The 26,574-nt window shown below is 36.2% G+C and overlaps 1 protein-coding gene across 1 annotated transcript; it reads right to left on the reverse strand.

Annotated features, from left to right (window-relative positions):
* Positions 1-26,253, reverse strand: Triqk (triple QxxK/R motif containing). Its single transcript, XM_032905703.1, has 3 exons — positions 26,176-26,253; positions 6,530-6,615; positions 1-1,090 (listed from the first exon to the last, which is right to left on the reverse strand). Exons 1-3 carry the CDS (start codon positions 26,234-26,236, stop codon positions 977-979), a joined length of 261 nt encoding a protein of 86 aa, XP_032761594.1. The 5' UTR covers positions 26,237-26,253; the 3' UTR covers positions 1-976.
* Between the last annotated feature and the right edge of the window lie 321 nt (positions 26,254-26,574).

Here is a 26,574-nt window from a genome sequence, read left to right on the forward strand (position 1 = left end):
TAAAATGTGACATATTTTTCTATTGTTTATTTTTCTCTACAGAGTCATAATTAATTCACAAGAGACAAAATGCGATAAAAAACTTTGTAATGCTCACATTTAAGAAACGAGCCAATAAAATAATTCGATGTACGTACGCCCCTGCTAATTCTGCAGCGTAGAAAACCCTGCACGATTAGATGGCAGATTGTTACACAGCTCCCTAAATGAGGGGCAAACTGATACTGCAGGCAGCCAGAACAACATAATTAATATAGAATCCCAACTTTATATTAATGGTGTAATAAGTTAATTAAAATCAAGATCAGCTGAACTTTCTATTTACACCAGTTCAGGCAGCCCAGGAGACGAGGAACTCCACTTTAGGGACATATGTGACTCTTTGAGCTTCTGTCATGCAGGTGCCATTTCTGACGCAGCACATGTGCACGAACAGTTGGCGGGAAGGAAAAGATTACTGTAGATGTATGTGCAGATAGTCTCCCTAATGACATAAAATATGTCTGCAGAGAAAGCATGCTTCTTTGTAAATTAGAAATTTCCTATCACTTTCTGCTCCTTCTTGGATTCTGAATATGATTTTGAGTATGCTTCTGCAAATGGCAATATATATTTTTCTTACAAAATACATAGGATATAATAGGTTTAGTGACTTGTAACCGATGGAGTTGTACATGTAAATTGGAAAGAAATCTGAAAAAAAAATGTTTCCATCTTGTTAAACGGTACCCTGAAGAGGATATCTGCCAGGGCAGAGAGATTTATAAAGTATCAAATAGATACATGATCCCGGATTGCTGGGTAAGGTCTTTTTCTGATACCCTATGCCATTAAGCACAAAGATAATTCTGCAAACTGACTGACAGTACCAAGAAGCAAATTTTCGAACTGTTCTAGTGTTGGAAATTGCAATGTATTTGTCCCCAAAGATGCTCATATCAGACTTAGTTCTTTTCCTTTTCTGATTCCTGCTCAGCTAGTCTTCATCTGGGTCCAGATCAGCGTCAATATTCGTGGACAGTCGGAGGTAAAAGAAAGCATAGAAAGCCAGTAAGAGGGCCAGTATAGCTGCGAGCATGAGGCCAACCTCCTGGGGAAGAGAAAACGGGAAACCTGAGTAGATGAAGAGGTCAGCTTCAGCACATACATAGCCTGTGCTATTGGTGTAGGATAATAACAGCTCTCTACTTATCAATTATTAATCTATTCTCCATAAACAGCAAGTTCATAGTGTGTATGGTGTTTCTATTATGATTTTTCTAGGGGTACAATTTAAATTTATTGTTTTAATATATCTTCTTAACCTTGACATTCAAAATTTTAAGTGCATTCAGTGAAGTTTATGCTTCTATATTCCAGTTGTTCTCTGAGTACACGTTACTGTTTTTTAACTATTATGTTATTCATTAGTGATGTAATTTAACAGAAGATATTTTACAAATTATCACTATTTTCTATTGCAATGAAACATCCATGATAATTGATTTCAGGAGATAGATGCTATACAAACATAGCCATTCACATTTATTTTTGGTATTATTATGGAATTATAGATTCTCCCCTCCCCTTTGCTTACATCCTTCCCTGCTCAGTTCCACATCCTCCACTCTCTGCACTGTATTAAGCTTCGCTTCTTTTCCCTCTTCTCTGTTTCCTCCCCTCCACATCCCTCATTTTTGTTTGTTTGTTTGTTTCTACCTTTTTAAGATAAACTGACCTCTAACTTGGTAAATGGCTGACCCTGGCCTCCAGCTCCTGTTCGTCCTTCTTCAGACTGCAGTTGGAGCCCTGGGATTGTAGGGTTATGCCAACATGCTTAGCCACATATCTGCTTTTTAGAGCCCTAAAATCTGTAAATTGTAGAGTGGGGAACAAGAGTGAACCCTGAGCTCATAAGACATAAACTAGTGTGATTCACTTTTGCTTGTAAGACAGGGATTATATGCTACCTTGGTATTTTGATGTTAATTTTATTAATCATTGGTATTAAATAGTGGATAAAATTTAATATACAATAAAGCCACATTTCCTTCAAAATATGTGTGTGTGTGTGTGTGCGTGTGTGTGTGTATATGTTCTGAAAAGTACTTTTCTCAATATTAACATGTTATTTTACTGCACAGGAAGAAAGAAGAGAGTCAGTCCATGACCCAGAAGGCTCTAGAATACCGACTGATTTCCACCTTTGCATCACACTGCTTACCTTGCTTTGTTTCATGGGGAAGCAATTCATTTGCATTTGTATGAATATATTTTACATTTCATATGAATGTAAAATAAATAATTCAACATGTGCCACCTAATAAACTTTAAAAAACATTAAAATGGATCTGATGTATACCCAACATGAAATTTCAGGTGAATGTTGAAAATATGAATAGACATTATGTACAGATTTTCCGATGCTTGATTACATTTATTTAAATATCCAAAGTATGAGAATAAATATTAATAAAAAACCCATGTCAACAAATTTTGTGTGACTTGATTTTTAAAATATCATACATCAATGTACTGTCAAACGAAAGTGAAATTTTCTTTGTTACAGCTGGAACACTTTGACATCTCTAAAGGGCAAGGAGGCATCAGACAGGTTTCATTTACTGTCTCCTATCCACAGCTGTGCCCCCAGGCCCATCTGGGTAAACGGCCACTAATTTTAAGAGGATGTAATAAACAAGTGACACAGCCACCAACCCCATCTGCTCTGTAAAGTGGACAACAGGATTGATCAACAGCAGCCGTCGCTTACATAAGCTCAACCAAAGAATGACTTTTTATTCTCGAATCAAGACCCTGTTTCTCATCTTACTGGTAATCATTCTTAATGACTGCTTTCCCATCCACTGTTCTTAAGGCAACCCGCCATTCCCTCATAAATGAGTTCAGGATATTCACAGGTAGTAAGAAGAGGGTTGGCCGTAGAAAGCAAAGATTATGTATATAGAAAGGCCCCTTTCCTTCAATGCAAATGCAGATGAGTTAAAAATCACGGTGGACAATGTCTCTAACAGTTTACTTAAAAATGCATTTTCACAGAGGCAAGCACTGTGGAGGGTGACTGTTTTGAAGTTTTATGCCACGATCAAATCTTGAAATAAAGCTTTTAGATTGGCGGAGGCTGTGACCATAACCTTAGACACCTGTAGGCATGTGACTCCCTTTCCAAGTCTTGGCTGCTATTCAGATTTGAACCCGAAATAACAAAAAGAACAAACAACATTTCAAGCTGTTCATCCCAAAGGGATGCTGGCAGGATCTGCTTGACACTGAATATTTTATTTATGTGGAGAAGCTAAGTTTTCTATCCTTACTCCTTTGTGATGACTATGTTTTTCTAATAGACTTTTAAAATTAGCAAACAAAGATTTGTTTCCTTTTTCATGTTGGGAAACACAGGTATCTGTATTGTGTAAGAATTTTAGTGATATGTACGTATGTGTGTCTGCATCCATGCGTATCCCATGCTTTTTCTTTGCCTCTTTTTCTTCTCCTTAGTGGTTTGTTCCTATTACAGTTTGTTTAGTTTTGTTTTATATTATTATTACTATTATTATAATTATTTAAATGCCTGTTTGGCTAAGGGTGTGGATTTGGATGGGAGGGAGGTGTGGAGGATCTCAGAAGATTTGGGGGAGGGGAAACAATAATCAGAATATACCATATAAAAATTCACTTTTAATAAAAGAAGTAAAAATTAATTTTAATGGTGGAAAATTAATCTTCTATTTGAAAAACAACCTACTATGAACGTTGTTTGTAGAAATACCTTTCAGTGCCACACGCGGCCGTTTTATGTCTTAAATTATGATACTGATTCATACTTATGAAGCATAAAAAATAAGAGTGATTTCTAAATTAGAAGTGAATTCTACTCAACATGATATATTCCTGTATTAAGCTGAACTAGTTTCCTTCCAGAACATTTTCTATTACTCTGCTGGGCATGTCTAGCTAGGCAGCAGAAGCCTTACTTGGTCAGTGCCCTACTTCCCATCTCTTTCCATCTCAGGGGCCAGGGTACTTTGGTTTAACATGGTGACTCAATCTGGAGGGGATTTCCTGTACACTCTTTTCAAGAACACCATGCCTTGCTCACCACCTTCCATAGATTCTACAATATTGTAATAGCTCAGAGTGATTTCTCAGACACACTGGATCAAGTGATGCTTATATGACTTTGGTAGTAAGCTTATTAAAACTGGGACAGTTTCAAGACTTTAAGTCATGAATATCCACAGTACTAACTCGATAGCAAATGCAAGAGCACTTTGCATTATATCGCAATGGCTCCATGACACAAGGTCAGCTGAAGTCAGGAAGGCCCTGACAAACACTCATGGGAAGTCTTCTTTATCCAAACCAGACACAGCTAAGTTTGAGTTTTCCCTGTCACTTAACAGTCACAGAAGCCGTCAGCCTGGCCAGAACAAAGCTCTGTACTGCTTGCCCTGTACAGTCAGCTCTGTGGACAGCTCTGAGGTAAATGATAGCCTCCAGCCCCAAATACAGCTTCTCAGGCTTAGATCACCCCCAGCCATAGGGAGAGCCAGAGGGATGAGACCTCAGGGTCTTCATTGTATGCTTAGTTTTGTAGCCATTGGCATTTTTTCTATTCTGTGGAACTGTTCATAGTTTCTAGGGACATAACTCACTCAAAAGTAGGCAAGTAGTAACGTAACATTATGGACATCGTGTTTCACCTGGATCAGAGTTAAACATGTTTGATGTTCATTAGTCCTCAGTTACTTATTTGACATTATCAATATAGATAAAATCACTCACCGGGGAAATTAAAACACATTAAAAGACAATTGCTGATTGAAACTCTGTTATTTAAAATCCTATGCCAAAATGACAAGGTACTCAAAGTTTGATGGGGCAAACTAATCACTATGCTACATTCAAAGTGCAAGACACCGTCATGGTTCTGATTCTTAAAAGTTTCATACCACAGTAATGGCTGCAGACACAGATTTATGCAAGGAAAATAATAGTTTTTTATTCTCTAGACTTAGCAATCAGAATGATATGTTAGATCGTTAAAATATATCTGTATTACATACTTTTAATACATACTTTATATTGTGAGGCAAAGCTAAGAGAAAGTCACTCATCATAGATTTTGAAGCAGATAGTAGCTAATAGTAGTGTGCACTGGACTTTAACTTATAATCAGAGCACAGTGATTTCTTCTAAGTATTCCGAAACAAAAGTATAAAAGCAAACTAAATGAGGGGTGTGTATAAAAATGTGGTATAAAATACATAAATGGCTATATTGTTCTACAAATTTTAATATTTAACTATTCATTAAACTATGTTAGGAATATATTTTGTTATATTAGTATTTCCTTTTAAAAATGCCTAGCATATTATGAAACAAAAAAGATTATTAACTGTTTCCTTGGGGGACAATGTGAAAATTGTTCCTACTACAAGATTCAAATCACCATGAGACCAAACAGAAAATAAATGCTTAGCATTGCTTTTGAAAAATTCGTACCATAGTGTCTTTTATAAATGAATGCAACTTCATGTGTATTTGAAAAAAATATAAAGTAAGCTTTTCTTTTAAACGAAACATTATTTTATCATTAAAACCTACATCAGAGTGCCAACTGAGGAAACTGTGCTGTGCAAACAGCATAGTACTCAGTAAAGCTGGGTCAACATCAGCAATCAGAAGCAAAAGGAAGGCAGTGCTTCATGATCATAATAGCAAGTTCTGGAAGATAACCAAATATATCATCTGGCAGCTGAACAGCTGTTACAGCTTGCTGGTAATACCTTGGCATTTGTTATAAGCTATAACTTAGAAAAATTGATTTTTTATCTGCCAGATGAAAACCCAAATCTTCTTTTAACAGTTTAATATTTAAATAAAATATTTGAATTGGTCATTTTTACTTTACACATTTGATAGTTTTATTTCCAAGTGTCCTCTCCTACCCAGCTACTTCATTCTAAGTCCTGGGTGAACATTTGATGAGAATAATAGTGAAGATGATGACGTTGGCTTTGCTAGCACAGTGAACCAGTATCTGCTGACATCATCCTCAGTTGCAATTATCTCACCTAAGCAGATAAACACTGGTTTACCAAAAGGACAACTTTGAGAATGTCATTAGAATTTCATTATACAGAGTACTGGAGACAATAAAACAACAGAGATATTACAACAGTAACGTAAACAATTTTGTAGGGGAAATTTACTCAAAGTCCCAAAATCTGATGAAGACACATGACTGAAATGTTTGAACAATAGTAATAGCAGCTAGAATAATAAATTTAGCAATAACTTACTTTCTATTTACTGTTTATGTTATACACTTTAATTATTCCTTTTAAGAGTCCTCAAAAGATGGTAAAGAAATAAGTAAATTATTTACAAAACCCCTCACGTTGGATATTTTATTGAGATTTCTCCTAGCTTAGGATGTTCAGAATTCAACACTAATACAATTCAGTTGTGTCAAAGGAACTGGCATGCACACATCAAATCATAACTTTATCACACAGAAGCATACCTTTATGCCGATAGCTGTTTTCTTTGCTTCTGCTTTTAGTTTGGTTGCTCGTAGAATAGGTTTGGTTTTTTTATAATCTTGTTTACCTAGAAAGAAGTAGTTTCAGACAATGAATTATATTTATGTACAATGAAAAATTCAGTCACCTATGAAATGTCTAAGAATGTTGACATAAAGAAAAGCATAGATAGAGAACGACATGCACATTCACAGTTGAGATTAGCATAAACATCGCTAAAATCAATATGTCCTTTTACTCTTTTAGGAAGAAGTCTCTGACAGACATCTTGATTCAAAGTGCAAAGCATGTCAAAGCAAAATTACAACTTTAAACTTTTAGACAGTAAGATAGTCAGAGTAAGTGCATCTTTTGGAAATAAAGGCACTGATAAATAATAAACACATAATTATATATCACATTATGTTGTAAAGTTAACTTTGTTTTAGCAATTATAAAATAACTCCTGATAAATTTATTATATTGTAGATACATTAAATATTCAAATGATTAATTTAAGAAATATTGGGAGCTCCCTGCTCCCAAACCCTGTGGGAGAGAGTGTGGACCACCCAGAAGTGTGGACAATCCTGAGACACCAGGGCAGGAGAGATCACCACTTCTGCCCACCTTTGCCCACATCCTTGGCCCAATAGGAAACTGTAGAGTGCCTCTGGGCACAGGAAGATTGCGGCAGTCAAGCTGTAGGAGCCCTGTGGTCCAGAGAGCGCCCAGATCTGAAAGGATCTGGTCAAACAGTTCCCTGTATTCAAATCCTGTGAGAGAGAGAACTAGACATGAGAGGGGTACATACACCTGGGAAACCAGAGGAGACTACTCTCTGACCACATTTCTGATTCTAGAGGAAAACACCTAGCCCATTTTGGTACCCCTGCCCACAGGGAACTAGGAGAAGTAGGGGCAGGCCCTTTTGGTTCCCTCCCACAGGGACAGCTGAAAGCCAGTGGACAGGAACAACTGAGTACATGTCTGAGAGCAGAAAATTCTGTTCCCATAACTGGCTGAAAGAAAACAGGAAAAAATGTCTACAGCATTCCTGAAACACAGGCCTATAGGATGGTCAAGCCATTCTCAGAAATAGTAGAACAAATAACACCAGAGACAACCTGATGGTGAGAGGCAAGCACAGGAACCCAAGCAACAGAAAGCAAGAGTACATGACATCATCAGAGCTCAATTCTCCCACTAAAGGAAACACTAAATATCCAAACACATCAGAAAAGCAAGCTCTAGATTTAAAATCACATTTGATCATGATGATGGAGGACTTCAAGAAAGACATAAAGAACTCCCTTAGAGAAATGCAGGAAAAAAACAAGTAAATAAGTATAAGACCTTAGAGAGGAAACAGAAAAATCACTGAAAGAACTACAGGAAAACACAATCAAACAGGTGAAGGAATTGAAAATGGAAATAGAAACAATAAAGGAAACACAAAGGGAGAAAACCCTGAATATAGAAAACCAAAGGAAGAGACAAGGAGTCATAGATACAAGCATCACCAACAGAATAAAAGAGGTAGAAGAGAGAATATCAGGAGCAGAAGATTCCAAAGAAATCATCGACATTCCAAAGAAATTATCGTCAAAGATAATGTTAAACAGAAAAAAAGTTACTGGCCCAAAACTTACAGGAAATCTAGGACACAATGAGAAGATCAAACCTAATAATAGGTATAGAAGAGAATGAAGACTCCTAATTCAAAGGAACAGTAAATATCTTCAACAAAATCATAGAAGAAAACTTCCCTAACCTAAAGAAAGAGACGCCCATGAACATACAAGAAGCCTACAGAACTCCAAATACATTGGACTAGAAAAGAAACTCCTCCTATCACATAATAGTCAAAGCACTAAATGCACAAAACAAAGAAAGAATATTAAAAGCCATGAGGGAAAAAGGTCAAGTAACATATAAAGGCAGACCTATCAGAATTACACCAGACTTCTTACCAGAGACTATGAAAGCCAGAAGATACTGGACAGATGTCATACAGAACCTAAGAGAACACAAATGCCAGCCCAAGTTACTGTATCCAGCAAAACTCTCAATTATCCATAGATGGAAACCAAGATATTCCATGAAAAAACCAAATTTACACAATATTTTTCTACAAATCCAGCCCAACTAAAGATAATATTTGGTAAAGCCCAACACAAGGAGGCAAGCTACACCCTAGAAAAAGCAAGAAACTAATTGTTTTGCAACAAAACAAAGAGAAGAAAAGCACACAAATATAACCTCACATCCAAATATGAATATAACAGGAAGCAACAATCACTATTCCTTAATATCTCTCAACATCAATGGACTCAGTTCTCCAATAAAAAGACATAGATTAACAAACTGGATATGCCATGAGGACCCAGCATTCTGCTGCCTACAGGAAATACATGTCAGAGACAAAGACAGACACTACCTCAGAGTGAAAGGCTGGAAAACAACTAATATTCTCATATTGAATAAAATCAATTTTCAACCAAAAGTCATCAAAAAAGATAAGGAAGGACACTTCATATTCATCAAAGGAAAAATCCACCAAGATGAACTCTCAGTCCAAATCTATGCTCCAAACACAAGGGCACCTACATACATAAAAGAAACCTTACTAAAGCTCAAAACACACATTGCACCTCACACAATAATAGTAGGAGATTTCAACACCCCACTCTCATCAATGAATAGATCATAGAAACAAAAATTAAACAGAGACATAGACAGACTAAGAGAAGTCATGAACCAAATGGACTTAACAGATATTTATAGAACATTCTATCCTAAAACAAAAGGATATACCTTCTTCTCACCACCTCATGCTACTTTCTCCAAAATTGACCATATAATCAGTCATAAAACAGGCCTTAATACATACAGAAAGATAGAAATAATCCCTTGTGTCCTATCAGACCACCACAGGATAAAGCTGGTCTTCAATACCAATAAGGGAAGAACGCCCAAATATATACGGAAGTTGAATAATGCTCTACTCAATGATAACCTGGTCAGGGAAGAAATAAAGAAAAAAATTAAAGACTTCATAGAATTTAATGAAAATGAAGGTGCAATATACCCAAACTTACAGGACACAATGAAAGCAGTGCTAAGAGGAAAACTCATAGCTCTGACTGCCTGCAGAAAGAAACAGGAGAGAGCATATGTCAGCAGCTTGACATCACACCTAAAAGCTCTAGAACAAAAAGAAGCAAATACACCCAGGAGGAGTACAAGGCAGGAAATAATCAAACTCAGAGCTGAAATCAACCAAGTAGAAACAAAAAGGACTATACAAAGAATCAACAGAACCAAAAGCTGGTTCTTTGAGAAGATCAACAAGGTAGATAAACCCTTAGCCAGACTAACGAGAGGACACAGAGAGTGTGTCCAAATTAACAAAATCAGAAATGAAAAGGGAGACATAACTACAGATTCAGAGGAAATTCAAAAAAATCATCAGATCTTTTTATAAAAGCCTATATTCAACAAAACTTGAAAATCTACAGGAAATGGACAATTTCCTAGACAGATACCAGGTACCGAAGTTAAATCAGGAACAGATAAACCAGTTAAACAACCCCATAACTCCTAAGGAAATAGACGAAGTAATTAAAGGTCTCCCAACCAAAAAGAGCCCAGGTCCAGATGGGTTCAGTGCAGAATTCCATCAGACCTTCATAGAAGACCTCATACCAATACTATCCAAACTATTCCACAAAATTGAAACAGATGGAGCACTACCGAATTCCTTCTATGAATCCACAATTACTCTTATACCTAAACCACACAAAGACCCAACAAAGAAAGAGAATTTCAGACCAATTACCCTTATGAATATCGACACAAAATATTCAATAAATTCTTACAAACCGAATACAAGAGCACATCAAAACAATTGTCCATCATGATCAAGTAGTTTTCATCCCAGGTATGCAGGGGTGGTTTAATATATGGAAAACAATCAATGTAATCCACTATATAAACATACTGAAAGATAAAAAACACATGATCATTTCATTAAATGCCAAAAAAGCATTTGACAAAATTTAACACCCCTTCATGATAAAAGTCCTGGAAAGAACAGGATTTCAATGCCCATACGTAACATAGTAAAAGCCATATACAGCAAACCAGTAGCTAATATTAAACTAAACGGAGAGAAACTTGAAAAAATCCTACTAAAACCAGGGACTAGACAAGGTCTCCCACTCTCTCCCTACTTATTCAATATAGTTCTTGAAGTCCTAGCCAGAGCAATCAGACAACAAAAGGAGATCAAAGGGATACAGTTTGGAAAGGAAGAAGTCAAAATATCACTATTTGCCATTGATATGATAGTATATTTAAGTGATCCCAAAAGTTCCACCAGAGAACTACTAAAGCTGATAAACACCATCAGCAAAGTGACTAGGTATAAAATTAACTCAAATAAATCAGTAGCCTTCCTCTACACAAAAGAGAAACAAGCCGAGAAAGTAATTAGGGAAATGACACCATTCATGATAGTCCCAAATAATATAAAATATCTAGGTGTGACTTTAACCAAGCAAGTGAAAGATCTGTATGATAAGAACTTCAAACCTCTGAAGAAAGAAATTGAAGAAGATCTCAGAAGATGGAAAGATCTCCTATGGTCATGGACTGGCAGGATAAATATAGTAAAAGATGGCCATTTTACCAAAACAATCTGCAGATTCAATGCATTCCCTATCAAAATTTTAATCCAATTCTCCAGAGAGTTAGACAGAACAATTTGCAAATTCATCTGGAATAACAAAAACCCAGGAAAGCTAAAACTATCCTCAAAAATAAAAGAACTTCCGAGGGAATCACTATCCCTGAACTCAAGCAGTATTACAGAGCAATAGTGATAAAAACTGCATGGTATTGGTACAGAGACAGACAGATAGACAAGTAGAACAGAATTGCAGACCCAGAAATGAACTCACACACATAGGTCACTTGATTTTTGACAAAGGAGCCAAAACCATCCAATGGGAAAAAGACAGCATTTTCATCAAATGGTGCTGGTTCAGCTGGAGGTCAGCATGTAGAAGAATGCAGATCGATCCATGCTTATCACCCTGTACAAAGCTTAAGTCCAAGTGGATCCAGGACCTCCACATCAAACCAGATACACTCAAACTAATAGAAGAAAAAGTGGGGAAGCATCTCGAACACATGGGCACTGGAGAAAATTTCCCAAACAAAATACCAAAGGTTTATGCTCTAAGATCAGGAATCGACAATTGGGATCTCATAAAGCTACAAAGCTTCTGTAAGGCAAAGGACACTGTTGTCAGGACAAAATGTCAACCAACAGATTGGGAAAAGATCTTTTCCAATCCAAGTCTGATAGAGTGCTTATATCCAAAATATACAAAGAAGTCATGAAGTTAGACTTCATGGAGACAACCCTATTAAAAATGGGGTTCAAAGTTAAACAAAGAATTCACAGCTGAGGAATATTGAATGCTGAGAAACACCTAAAGAAATGTTCAAGATCTTCAGTCATAAGGGAAATGCAAATCAAAACAACCCTGAGATTCTACCTCACACCTGTCACATTGGCTATGATCAAAAACTCTGGTGACAGCAAATGCTGGCGAGGATGTAGAGAAAGAGGAACACTACTCCATTGTTGGTGGGATTGCAGACTGGTACAACCATTCTGGAAATCTGTCTGGAGGTTCCTCATCAAATTGGACATTGAACTGCCTGAGGATCCAGCTATACCTCTCTTGGGCATATACCCAAAAGATGCCCCAACATATAAAAAAGACACATGCTCCACTATGTTCATAGCAGCCTTATTTATAATAGCCATAAGCTGGAAAGAACCCAGATGCCCTTCAACAGAGGAATGGATACAGAAAATGTGGTACATCTACACAATGGAATACTACTCAGCTATCAAAAACAATCACTTTATGGAATTCATAGGCAAATGGATGGAACTGGAAAATATCATCCTGAGTGAGGTAACCCAATCACAGAAAAACACACATGGTATGCACTCATTGATAAGTGGCTATTAGCCCAAATGGTCGAAATTACCCAAGATACACCAAACACATGAAACTCAAGAAGACTGACCAAAATGAGGATACTTCATTCCTTCTTTTAAAGGGGAACAAGAATACCCTTAGGAGGGGATAGGGAGGCAAAGTTTAGTACAGAGACTGAAGGAATGCCCATTCACATCCCGCCCCACATATGGCCCATACATATACAGCCACCAAACTAGATAAAATGAATGAAGCAAAGAGGTACAGGCTGACTGATGTAGATCTCTCCTGAGAGACACAGCTGGAATAAGGCAAATACAGAGGCGAATGCCAGCAGCAAACCACTGAACCGAGAATGGGACCCCCGTTGAAGGAATCAGAGAAAGAACTGGAAGAGCTTGAAGGGGCTCGAGACCCCTTATGAACAACAATGCCAAGCAACCAGAGCTTCCAGGAACTAAGCCACTACCCAAAGACTATACATGGACTGACCCTGGACTCTGACCTCATAGGTAGCAATGAATATCCTAGTAGGAGCACCAGTGGAAGGGGAAGCCCTGGGTCCTGCTAAGACTGAACCCCCAGTGAATGGGATTCTTTGGGGGAGGCTGGTAATGGGGGGAGGATGGAGAGGGGAAGCCCATATAGAAGGGGAGTGGGAGGGGCTAGGGGGATCTTGGCCTGGAAACCGGGAAAGGGAATAACAATTGAAATGTAAATAAGAAATACCCAATTCAATAAAAATGGGAAAAAAAGAAATATTCGGTTGTTTTTCTCTAAGACTACAAAAAGAACCTATAAACAACCGACTTTCTGTTCCCTAAGTTCATTAGAATAAAATACATCCTTTACTTTCATTTCCTCCCCTGAGGACACACAGACCTGACTACGTACAGTGGCAAACAGTGACATTTAGATGTGACACTCAGTCTTCATTACCACACTTCACAGCCAAGAAACAAGCAACACTGAGTCCATGTCAGATCATTTTTGGTTTTGGTGTACCATCTGGTGACCCTACTGACAAGCCACAAAAGAAACATCGCTCAGCCTCAGGGGGGCAAAAGTAGATTTCACAACAAAAGGTTTATCAAGAAAACGTGTATTCAAAAAAAAACTCTCAAAGAAATATATGGGAGTCACATTACGTGTGAAACTGAGATTTGTTTCTGAGCAATGGTCACATGACAATAGAGGTAATTTCCAATCTTTACTCTATATGCTCCCATTCTCACCTCAGCCCCTGTCCTCTCAGTGGTCCATTTCCAGAGCTCATGCACACACTTCCCTCCTTTAAATGATACTGTGACTCTCTCTAACTCCACATCTTCCTCACATGCAAGCAAATCGGAAAGCAGTTGATCTAAAGTATATCATAAAAATTTAATGTGAAATAAATCTGCTTCTTAATGTGTCTACTAATGATTCAAAAGTACCTTTAAACTTTCATATAGATCTTTAGAAGTAGAAATGGCGGAGGAGTGAGGCAAATGGATAGCAATGAAGAGTTCTACGGTGGGGTAGAGTTCATTACACATACAAGTGCTTCTCTGCCTGCAGAGCTGTGTGTTAGTTCTTAAAGCAAGAGCGTGTGGTTCACCCTGCTGCCGTGCGGCGGCTCTGAATCTAACAACAGAAACTTAATCACTTGTTTTTGTTGGTGGGGTTTAGTGATTCAGAAATGAGTCAATCGTAAAAGAAAACGCATATCAAATGTTCTAAGTTTAAATCAAGGAATAAATAATTTACAGAGAAACATGACTCTAACCCATTTTAAATTAGTAACATTTAATTTTGCTGAAAAAAGAGAGAGAGGAGAAAGCTTGACAAGTGTTCATTCTGATTTCACATCTCAACAGTCAGGTTATTCTTGTCATTATTCCTGCTGGGATATAAACAGCTCAGAACGATGAACATGGCGATACAGTCCTCCACTCAGGGTTACCAAGCACATTCCTAAGGAAAAATCTAAAAATAAATGTGAAAGTCTCAGAGACGAGCAGGAAGACGACATTCCTACTCATCTTCTACATGCTAAAAAAGAGAAAAGATAAGAATGAACGATGGTTTCAAACAATACGACTCATCGATAATGTGCACTATTTTATATAATGTTGTCATAACACATGGCAGATTGACATTAGAGTCGTGTAACAGTAAGAATTTACCATTCAGCTTCAGTGCCATGAAACCATTGGTTAAGTTACTCTCTCCCACCTATAATCTTTTATGAAACAAAACTTTTAGATTATCATTGAGGTTAATGTGAACATCTAAACGTGTATTTATAGTAGATGTTATTAAAATTAATATACAGCTGGCACATTTCCAAGCAGCACATCTGGCATTAATTTTCCATTCCCCTTCTGGTCCATGACACACAAGAGCATACATTGCACAAAGCAGTTTGCAATGACAGCACTTACAAGGTCTCTTCTAAGGTCTTCAGACTCAGGCTACACTTCTATTATGGGCAAGAACTTTTAAAGCTTGAATCTTTTTGTTCTCTGACAATGTCTTGCTATGTAGACCATGTTGTTCTAGAACTCAGGGCAACAATCCTCCTGTGTTCATATCCTTATACTATAGTTATAGATGTGGGTTTCAAATGTATAGGAAATCGATACTCCTATGGCTTTAAGACAGAAGTCTTTCTCCTTAATGGCTGTAAAAACTGTAATACACCGAAGTCCCTTATGTTTAGAGTACTTGTATTTAAATATCCAAATTAGATAATCTATATTTTTTCATGTAAAGTATTAAGCTTGCATTTGTTTCTGGACATGCCATAATGCAATAGGAATGGATAGAGTAACACAGTGATTACATATGTATTTAGCATTCATGAGGCCCTAGATTCAATCTTCAAGCACCTATAACAGTGAGTAAACAGAAATAAATGTCCCAAGTATTTCCAAGACAGTTACTTAAGTTATATATAGGGAACCATAAACTAATAATTCAAGACAATGAAGATAATCATAGTGAGATTTGTGTTAGCACAAGATTCCCTGTTTTTAGGTATAGGTTGCCAGCTCATATGTTAAATATATATATTTATCATGTATACTTATATCATGAACATACTTATCATATTTGTGGAAGAAGCCAGGCTGAAACTTCTGTCATCTGCTCCCTTATGATTTAGATACGAAGTGCAGTGAAGGCTTGGCTCTCCTCTGGCCATGTCTTTGGGGGGTGATGGACACTTTAGAGGGTTGAACATACCTGGAGGTGGTAGGTCACTGGAGACAAGCTTTCCAAGGTTAGACCTAGTCCCTAGACCTTGTCTTTTGTCTGATTTCTGTGAGCCAGTAGATGAGTAAGCCTCTCTTACTCATCCTGCTGTCAAGGGCAAGAATGAAAAGATTGTAGACTGCCATACTGGAAACTAGGAGGCAAGATTAATTCTTTCTTCCAAAGATATTTTGTCAATTACTTCACATACTATATGCACTTCAGAACACTGTATGCATTATCTGTGTACTCAATAATAATTATATAATAATTTTCTTCCCAACTCTATTTCTTATCACTTGAATTATACTTCATTTCTGCAATTTAATTCTGATATGTTAAAAACTGGGTTTCTTCACTTATTCCTTGTGTGTGTTTACATGAGTGTGTTCATGTGTGGAAGTCAAATGACAGATCTCTGGAGTAATTTCTCTTATTCTACTATGTTGATACTGGGGATCAAACTGAAGTTGCTAGGCTTGTTGGCAAGTATCTTTCTCTCTTAGCTATCTTGTTTGCTCTTATGATACTCTTTCAAAAAATCATGTGTCTGATGTGTGTGTATGTGTGTGTCTGATGTGTGTGTGTATGTGTGTGTGTGTGTGTGTGTGTGTGTGTGTGTGAGTGTGTGTAGTTATATGGGTATGTGTGTACTTGGACTAATCTAGGTTCTGTACAGGAAGAAACAATGATCTTTGTCTAAGCCTTACTTATTTTGCTTAATATAATCTTCAGCTCCATTTTTTCTACAACTGACATAATTTCATTATTTATACTTAAAGATATGCCCATTGAGGCAATAGTGGCATAAATGTTATGGAAGTCACCAATAACTTTCTGCACGAATCTAGGACCAGCTCTTTTAGATAGCAACCATACCTGGCACTGTTAATGGAGCCAAGAACCTGTGGATAAATAGATTATAGGCATTTGGAATGAAGCCAAGACTATTATTCTGTTAAATGGATATACCCATAGATAGTGTATCTATCAACACTCATCAAAGAGGCTTCTTTTTTCAGTAGATGACAATTAACATAAAATTAACATAAAGACCCTCGACTGGTTGAGGTACAGAGATTAAGGAATGGCGGATACAGAACCACAACTGGTCAATGTACAGAGATTAAATATGGCATATACAGACCTACAACTGGTTAATATACAGAGATTAAGAAATGGAGGATACAGAAGAAACCTGGTAGGTAGGGAGATGAAGACAGAGAAAGCAGATCTCAGAGACATTAGGGAGGTAAATGTGATCAAATCATATTGTACGATATTATCAAAATTTAATAAATATTACTGAAAATGTTTTTATATATTCAGTAATATTAAAATTTGTCTAAAAGCAAGCATTTTCCATAAAAGTAACAAATATTTAAATGAATATAACACATATATACTGAAAACACATATAAAATATATTTAGTAAAAATCATACATTTTAATAGTATACTAGTTATCGATATTCATTCACCATATCACATTGTTTTAGCAAAGGATATCACAATTTATATGATGCTTTAAATTAATATATCATCTATATGTAAGCAATTATTTCCTATTTAAAGTAATTCATGCTTTAATATTACAAGTAGGAATTTCCTTAGTTTAATAAAAAACAAACCAAAAAGCAAACAGTTGCCTTTGGTTCTCCCCCCGTTGTGTCTTTATCATTGGGCTGACTTGGTTGCTCAGGCTGGTTATCCCATGACTGCCTGGCTACTGTTTTGTAAATGGTCATCTTTCCATGAGCCTGCAGCTCCTCTCTCCGCTCCACAGTGGCCATGTTCACTATCATCACACAGCAGCACTGCTCTTCCTCAGCCTCCACTGCTTTCAGCATTAATGCTCTCTCTTTTCTGAATGCCGCCTAAGCTGCTTATAACTCCATTATGCTATCAAACGGGCGCATGCAGAAAAGCTTCCTAAACGGTTATATTCTCCATGAGAATGCAGCTGGTTCTGCTTCAAAGGCAGAGCCTTTCACCTGCAAATGGACTTCCTTAATTCATTGTCTTTTATTTGTGTCCGCAAATCTTTAATTGCCTTTAATTAGAAAAAAAAGTAAATTCAGTCCTTTAATCTTTCAAATGCATTCCATCATAATTCTGTCTGGGATGAATACCAAGCTCTATTCACTGTCTGATCTCTATAACAAAGATATATAATTTATTGTCCATTTATATAGACCACACCAATTAAGATACAATAGAAAAGAAGAGAGATAACAGTCAAAATATTTGAAAAGAAAAATTTGCAATCTAAATTTAATTACTCAAATGAATTATTGGGAGATGAGTTATTTGCAGCACTGACAAATAATATTTGCTAATCAACAGTAAAGACTTTTATCTTGCCTTCAACCTTTTAGAGTAATTTTCAACTGCTTCAAATACCTCCTCTTTTATTCAACTCAAAAGTATTATATAATTGTTTCTTATACTATCAGAAGTAAATGTAAGGCCAAGACAATTTGTTACATAATTTCCAAACTGCCATTGAACTGCTGTAAGATATCTTTACTGTATTACAAACACCATGTAGCTGCAAAAATTACACTACAAAAGCAAACTCAACAGTCTTTCTCAGAGTATCTATAGAAAACTCTAGTGTCCAGGTAAGTAAAACCTTTGTATTTTGATGTCTTAAAGATAAACCAACTTATAAATACTCATAAGAAAATGTATACTTAGAATAATAACCAAGTTGGTGGAATTACTACATAATGTAAAACAATTAGAAACATTGATCTGTAAGGATATACAAAATTAGCTGTTGTCAGTCACTTAAAATGATGCCATGTGCTTTTTAAAAGATAAAGGTAATATAATAGTAAAACTTTAAAAAGTCACTTTTTTCAGACAGGAAGAATTATGGGTCAGAGTTTTGACTGTGGGATAGCAACCTCAACCCTCGCTTGATGCTGTCTTTCTGCTGGAGGTGGGCTCTAATTCTTCCTGTCTGAAAGAAATTCAGGGATAGAAATGGAGAAGAGCCTGAGAAAAGACCTGGTGGCAGGTCCAAAGTGGGATCCAGCTCAAGGGGAGGCCCCAAAACTTGACACCATTACTGATGCTTTGGGGCACTCACAAAAAAGGGACCTATCATGACCACCCTCCAAAAGACCCAACAAGCAGTTGAAAGAGTCAGATGCAGATATGTGCACCCGACCAATGAACAGAAGCTGCTGACCCCTCTGTTGAATTAGGGAAAACCTGGAAGAAGCTGAGGAGGAGGGCAACTCTGTAGGAGGACCAGCAGTCTAAGTTAACCTGAACCCCTGAGATGTCTGACACTGGATCACCAACCAGGCGGCTGAGATGAGGTCCCCAACACATACAGCAGAGAACTCTTGGACTGGGTTCAGTCAAAGAAGATGCACCTAATCCTCAAGAAACTGGAGGTCCCAGGAAGTTTAGAGGTCGGTCAGGTGGGTGGGGCATGGGACATCTTCATTGAGACAGAGAGGGGAGGAGGTATAGGAAGCAGAAGAGTTGGAGGGTGGACCAGGAGAGGAATAAAATCTGGAGTGTAAAAATAAACACAAAACTTAAAATAAAAAAATCATTTTTTTCAAAATTATACAGACATCTGGATTACAGCAAGCAACCTGGTAAACTAATCCCTAAACACATAAACATGGGCCAAACATTTAGTTTAATGATGTTACAGAGATAATTAGAACAATTCCCAGTGGTAGGTAGAACATACTGACAGCTATCATAGATTTCAAAGACCACATCATCTACTAATACCATATCAATAAACAAGCACTAAGATTTATGGTACTAAAGGAAAATAAAACAAAAAATGGATAAGCATGAGAAAATAAGATATTTCAGAAGAGTTACGTAACTATACCAACTATATCTTTTAACAAGTTACAGGGACAAGAACACTAGACATTCCAAAGTGGACGTTGAAAGCCCAGGAGAGAGACGTCAGCCCTTCATAGAGTTCTGCAGGTAACTGAAAGGTGCCGAGGGCAGAAGGCCATGTCTCCTCCACCAACTTGTTTGCCAATAACAATGCTCAGACCTAAAGTCATACACACAAGCAACACTCCATAGACTGCACAGGTAACATTTAGAAATACATGTGCACATACTTGTACATATGTGTATGTAACAGCAATTAATGAAAAAGAGATTATGAATTTGAAAATCAGCAATGAGGGGTAGAAGGGAAGGGTTTGCAGGGAGGAAAGAGAAGGGAGAAATTATAATCTAAAACTAAGAAATTGAAGATATTTAAGCAAGTCTTTATTAAGTTCTTCTGTGACATCAGTATGGATACAAATAAATAAGAGCATCTGCCTTTAAGAATATTAAATTGAATAGATGCAAACACTAGTCCCATATGAGAAATAAGAACACTCAGTATGATTTCAAAATTGATAAACATTACATTTCAGTAAATCCAATGTGAAAGAAATAAAAACAGAAAATATAAAAAAATCCCAAGAAAGAAAGAAATTAAATACTTATGAAAGAAAAGATGTAGTCCAAATATTACAGAGCTGTTGAATAGGGTGCAAACCAATAGAGAACATTAACTTTAGCTGAATATAATTTTTAAGCTCAATAATAAAGAACTTCCATTTACAGCTACAAATTAAATTTGTTTATCCCAAAATAAACATTTTGAGGACTATATATAAAAACATAAAATCAAAAATTTAAAGTCCAGGTAAAAAGATGATTGAGAATTAGACAAAAGGTAGAAGGAAGTTATCAATACTACATTAAAAAAAAAGGCTCAGAAAATAAACAAAAAAAACTTTTTTTTGCCTTTTGCCTTTTTTTCTTTTTTTTTTTTTTTTCCGAGCTGAGGATGGAACCCAGGGCCTTTTGTTTGCTGGGCAAGCGCTCTACCACTGAGCTAAAAACCCAACCCACAAAAAACTTTTAAAATATTTTTTAAGTCATTAAAAGACAAATGGGGAAACAAAATAAAAAATAAACATTAATTTTCACATATTAAGTGACAAAAAGGTATTGTAAAAATACATCATTTTGGGACGTTTTAATTCTTTCTTGAACAGTGGAATATATATATATATATATATATATATATATATATATAAAAAGAGATCTGAAAAATCTTAGATGAGCAGTACTATATCTAAATGTAAGATAGTAGTTTTCTTTCAACAGCAGAGAGGATGTTAGTGCAAGATTGACTACACAACAAAAGTATTTAGCAAAACCTGATAACACAAAAAAAAAACCCACTCTTCCAGCTTTGTATGCACTTTGTTGTTACCAGCCTTAGCTGGACTATTCTGTTTCATGTAAGCTTCTTAGCAATTAGAACCAAACATCAACAGTAGACACAGAAAAGGGAAAGACTTTATAGCATTAAAGAACCATCAAATTGCAAAGAAACAGCAAGGGAGGAAAAAACTTAAAAATTGAAACCAACAAAATGGCAAAAGTAATTCATGTTCTATTGACAATTATTTTAAATGTAAATGCATTAAATGTACCAATAAAGAAACAAATAGCTGAGAAGAATTTTAAAAGACACAATTAAATTCATTCAAGATGAGATTCACTTTAGATTTAATGATACATAGGCTGTGTCATTACAGAAACAGAAAGGATATTGAAGAGTGAGGCGGAGGGAGGGGAAGAGGGAGAGAGGGAGAAAGAGGGAGAGAGAGAGAGAGGAGACAGAGACAGAAACAGAGACACAGGGAGAGACACACAGAGAGAACTCTAGTACCAGTCAGCCAACAAGCACAGAAGCACCTAGGCTTACATCTGACAAAACAAACCTTATAAAAACTGTGGTAAATAAAAGAGTAACAATGGTATTATAACTGAGTTAATTTAAGAAATGGATATAGTAATTATAAATGTTCCTTTGTCTTTAGAAGATGGTTTCAAGACCTTCTGTAGAGGCTCATGTCCAAGAAAACTCAGATGCTATCTACATAAGCTGCTAGCGTAGAGCTAACATATAGACCTCAAAACACCTCTGTTTCTTAGAGTCCCCAATGCAGTACAAAGCCTATATAATGCTGTATTCTTTACAAAATGGGTGAAAATGAAAAACCATACTCATGTTAAAGTCAGGGAAAAATTTTCCATTCTGAGCTTAGCTGACTCCATCAACTCTGAAATATGTGGATTAAGAAGATATATTTTGTATCCTCTAAACTTTAAAGTACATACACATAAAAGCATATATATCTGTATGTATGTGTGAGATAGATAGACAGACTGATTGGTAGACAGAGACAGATACTAATACATGGATTAATAATAGACAAACTAATCATGAAACTCAAGAGATCGCTATGATTAGAAAATAATTTATTGACAATATGCAGCTTTTTATAGATTGATCACCAATATAGAAAGAGTAAAATTAGATAATACATCTCATAGGTGAATATAGAGTATCTAATTCTGTATTAACAGATTACACAGTTCTAAGTGCATGCTTACATTTTCCAGGATGTATCACATGCTAGGGCACATGACGAATTTTATCAAACACAAGAAAGAAAACTAAACTCAGTCAACATATCATTACTGTATACAATGGAATCACACACCAGCAAGTCAAATGGGAATTCACAAATATGATGTGAAAACAAGTAACCAACTTAAATATTCACCAATTTTGTGACCTGAAAATGAACAAATTAATTGCATGCTGCAAAAGTAGTTGCCCAAGTTTGAATGCCTTTTTCAAAATTCATGCTGAAATGTAATAAACAACCCAAATGTAGCTAATGCTTGGAGGTAATTAGGGTCAGGCAGGATCATCAGGATAGGACATAGTGGGACTGGTGACTAAGAGCAGAAACATAGACTGAGCCAACTTAGGGTTTTTCTCGGTTTCTACATGACACATGATGACATTAAGTCACACCGAAGAGGCATATGTGATATGCCAGCCAGTGGGTAGTCCCCTGAACATTTCTTCTTCACATACTACTGGCTTTAGTTCGGTTTTGTTAAAGCAGCAATGGGCTAATACAGAGTGATATATAAACTAATAACTACCTGAATTGAAAAAAAATAATTTCTACTAATCAATCCGAAGTGCTCAAAAATTATGTAACAATAAATTAAGTTAGCACAATGAAGGAAATAATAAATACTAGATGCATGATATATGGACCAAAATACAATAGGAAGAACATTAACAAAAGAGATTATGAATTTTTCTAGACTGAAACAAAGTGAACAAATATCAAAATGAGGAGAGCGTGTAAACTCAAACATAAAAGCCTGTAACAGGCTATCATGAATAATTATATACCAACGAGCTAAATAACTAGAAGAAATGGAAGTATTTATATAAACATGGGTATATTCCTAGAAACACTGTTTCAGCTCATGGAACCAAGAAGGAATCAAATATAAATAGAAAACCTAAAAAGACAAATAATAAATAAAGATACTGAATTAGTAATCAGAGATTTCCTGACTAAAAGCATCCTAGTACCAGATGCCAGTACAGATGAATTCTACCAGACATTTAGAAAAGAACATTCTTCATAAACTCTTCCAAAATATATTAGAGAGATCACGTCATTTTCAAGAGAGTTTAACTTATATTCTGAAGCTAAACAAAGACATTACAAAGCAAAAAATGATGCCTCATATTCATGAGAAAATATTTGCTAAGATCATCTACAAATTAGTAGAAAAGGAAATTTGACACTACACTCAAAATATCATTCACACTGACCAAATTATATTCATCCAAACTGTTGAGGTTATTTTAACTTGTCAATTCACCTAGATTTGGAATTACTAGAGAATTATACCTTTGGGTTTGTCTGAGAAGATGTTTCCAACAATGTTTAGCTGAAGAGGGATACCTACAATGAACTGTGTGGCTACATACCATTGCTTGGGCTTTTTGCCTGAATAAGAGAATGAGACTTGAGCAGTATTCATTTCTCTTTGCTTCTGCCTATGGGAACAGTTTGACCAGCTGCTTCTCAGCCCCATCAATATGCCTTCTCACACAGACTAGAATACATCTCGTGAACCAGAACCCAAAATGTACCTCTCCTTCCTTAAATTGCTTTTGTCAGACATTTTGACCCAACTGTGATGAGAGGAAGTAACAGAAAATTGGTACCAGGAGAAGGGTTATGACTATGATGAACCTGATCATTTGTTTTGGTGCCTTTGGAACTAACTTGTGCGAAGAATGTAAAAACTTTTGGATCTGCAGGCAAGAAGTGCCCTATAATGTTGTGATAGAGCTTGACTGACAATTCTTGGTTAGCTAGTGGTGAGTGGAGGTCCAGACCATGAAGTTCAATCAACAAATACAATATGTGAAATGAAATAGAGGCCATTCAAGTTGTCTTCTGCCAAAGAATCTTACTTAATTTTGCCCACAGCCTGATAACTTGAATCAACTGGGTTAAGGGAGCAGAAACTGAAGGAAGGGCCATTCAGAGCCTGCCCCACTTGGGGATCCAGCCCATATACATAGAGCCACCAAACATAGACAATATTGCTAATTTCAAGAAGTGGATGCCGACAGGAGCCTAATAAACCTGTCTCCGGAGAGGCTCTGCCAGAGCATGACAAATACAGAGGCGAATGCTTGCAGCCCATCATTGAACTGAGAACGGGGTACCCATTGGAGGAGTTAGAGAAAGGATTGAAGGAGCTGATGGCATTTGGAATTGCATAAAAACAACAATACCAACCAACCAGAGCTCCCAGGGACTAAACCACCATTCAAAGAGCCATGGCTCCAGCTGCATATGTAGCAGAGGATGGCCTTGTTGGGCACCAAGGGAGGAGAAGTCCTTGGTCCTGCCAAGGCTGGATCCCCCAGTGTAGGAGAATGTCAGGGTGGGGAGGCAGGAAAACATTGGTGGGTGGGTTGGGAAAGGTGATAACATTTGAAATGTAAATAAAAATACTCAATAAAAATTTTTAAAAAGAGAAGTAATATCTATATAACAACAATAAATTAAAAAAAAAGAGGCCATGAACTTTAAGTAGAATAGCGGAAATAGGGAATTTGGAAGGGGCAAAAGTAAAGGAGAAATGCTGTGATTACAGTATGATCTCAAAAAGAAAAGGATTTAGAAAAGAAGAGATGGACGTCTTTGGTTCTTATCCAAGTTGAAGGACAGAAACGGGAATATTCAAGTCCAAAAGTGCAAAGCTGTGGCATCTAGAGATATACCGGCTACATTTAATAATATTGTATCATGGTCAACAGACAACTGACCGATAGAGTTAAGTGGCCATTATATGGAATAACTGATATTTGTATTTACTATAGCCACCTGATATTGATATGTGTATGTATGTATACATAAATATTTGTAGTTTTATAAAGTTATATATAATACAAAACACAAAAATTTATTCATTGGCCTATGCACTCTTATTTTTGTTTTTAAATTTGTATGTTTTTGTAATTATTTAAATTTATGGAGTTGCATGCTTTGTAAATATTATAATGTAGATGCGTATTATTAACAGTTAGTTGACCTATTGTATCTGAATCCACTGAAATTTTTTATTCTACAATTATGTAAGGAGGTCTTATTAATTCATTACATTTCTGTTTAAATAAGAACGGGTAGAGGTAGAGAGAAGAGGAAGATAGTGGTATGTTGACAAGTTGTTGTTTAGCTTCTGATCTCTACTTTATTACACTGTTTTTTAAAAAAATGTATCCCTAGGCTACAAGCTCTCTAAAATCTTAGATTTCTCTTTGTGTACTGCCTAGTGCATGAGTATTCTGTAAGCAAATACTTTGTGGACACATAGAAAAGAAGCATGTGTTCACGAGCAAGCTGCTTCCTGCTCTCTCCCTAGATGTGTTATCTTCTGTAGATGGCCATCTTGGCCAAGGGTTCTTACACTATCTGAAGATGTGCCTGGAACTTTAATTTACAAAGCCTTGCATCTTGTCTCCGGTAAGTCTTTACTTATGGCTCCTGGGAATTGCCCTTTCTTTCTTTCTAAGCTCAGCTCTCCATGTGACACTGCATTTGTATTTATTCAGCATAGTTTAATGAGGTACTCTGAAAATATAAGTCACTGCAATGGGAGACAATGAAACTAAATATCTGAATGATTATAAAGGGATAACTTATTAGAAGGTAATATAAAAAGTACTGTAAAGCAGCATTTATTTATAAAATAACAATATTAATTTTGCTTTTATTCAATTCATAAAATGCCAAAAGCACTTGAAAAAGCAAATACATGAAGTAGGTCCTTTGTAGGAAGCACTTTTACATTTGCTTTTCCTCCTAAAGACTTTAAGGTACTTCCTTACTCATGTTTTTCTGTGAGTCATATACATTATAGGAAGTGGATTTTTTTAATTGACTGTCTCTTTTTTAGTTTCTATTACAGAACCTCATTGCTTACCAATTTGCTTTCTGTACTGATCAACAGGAAGTTTGGTAGTGGAAGAGTCTTTTCTACCCATCTTTGATCTCCAAAATACCTGCTAAAAAAAAAAAAAGAAAACTGTCATAGTGAAACACATTTTAAAAAAACTATCTACACAATTTCCAAAGAGTTCAAGATCTTTTTAAAGCACTGAATAATAAGTCTGCCAACTTAACTTCAATTAGATGTCTACAAAGAAAACAACACTCTTCAAATAAATCATCAGCTATATAATTACTGGTGATAAAAATCTTTATTCATTTATTCTAGGTCACATTAATTTCATCAAGAACTAAGTTCAATTAAACCAGAATACTAGAGAGGTGTCTATAAATGGTAAATTTCTTTGCAGTTACCAACTGTGTTAAATTGAAT

This window comes from Rattus rattus, chromosome 1 (assembly GCF_011064425.1).
Source record: "Rattus rattus isolate New Zealand chromosome 1, Rrattus_CSIRO_v1, whole genome shotgun sequence".
NCBI lineage: Eukaryota > Metazoa > Chordata > Mammalia > Rodentia > Muridae > Rattus > Rattus rattus.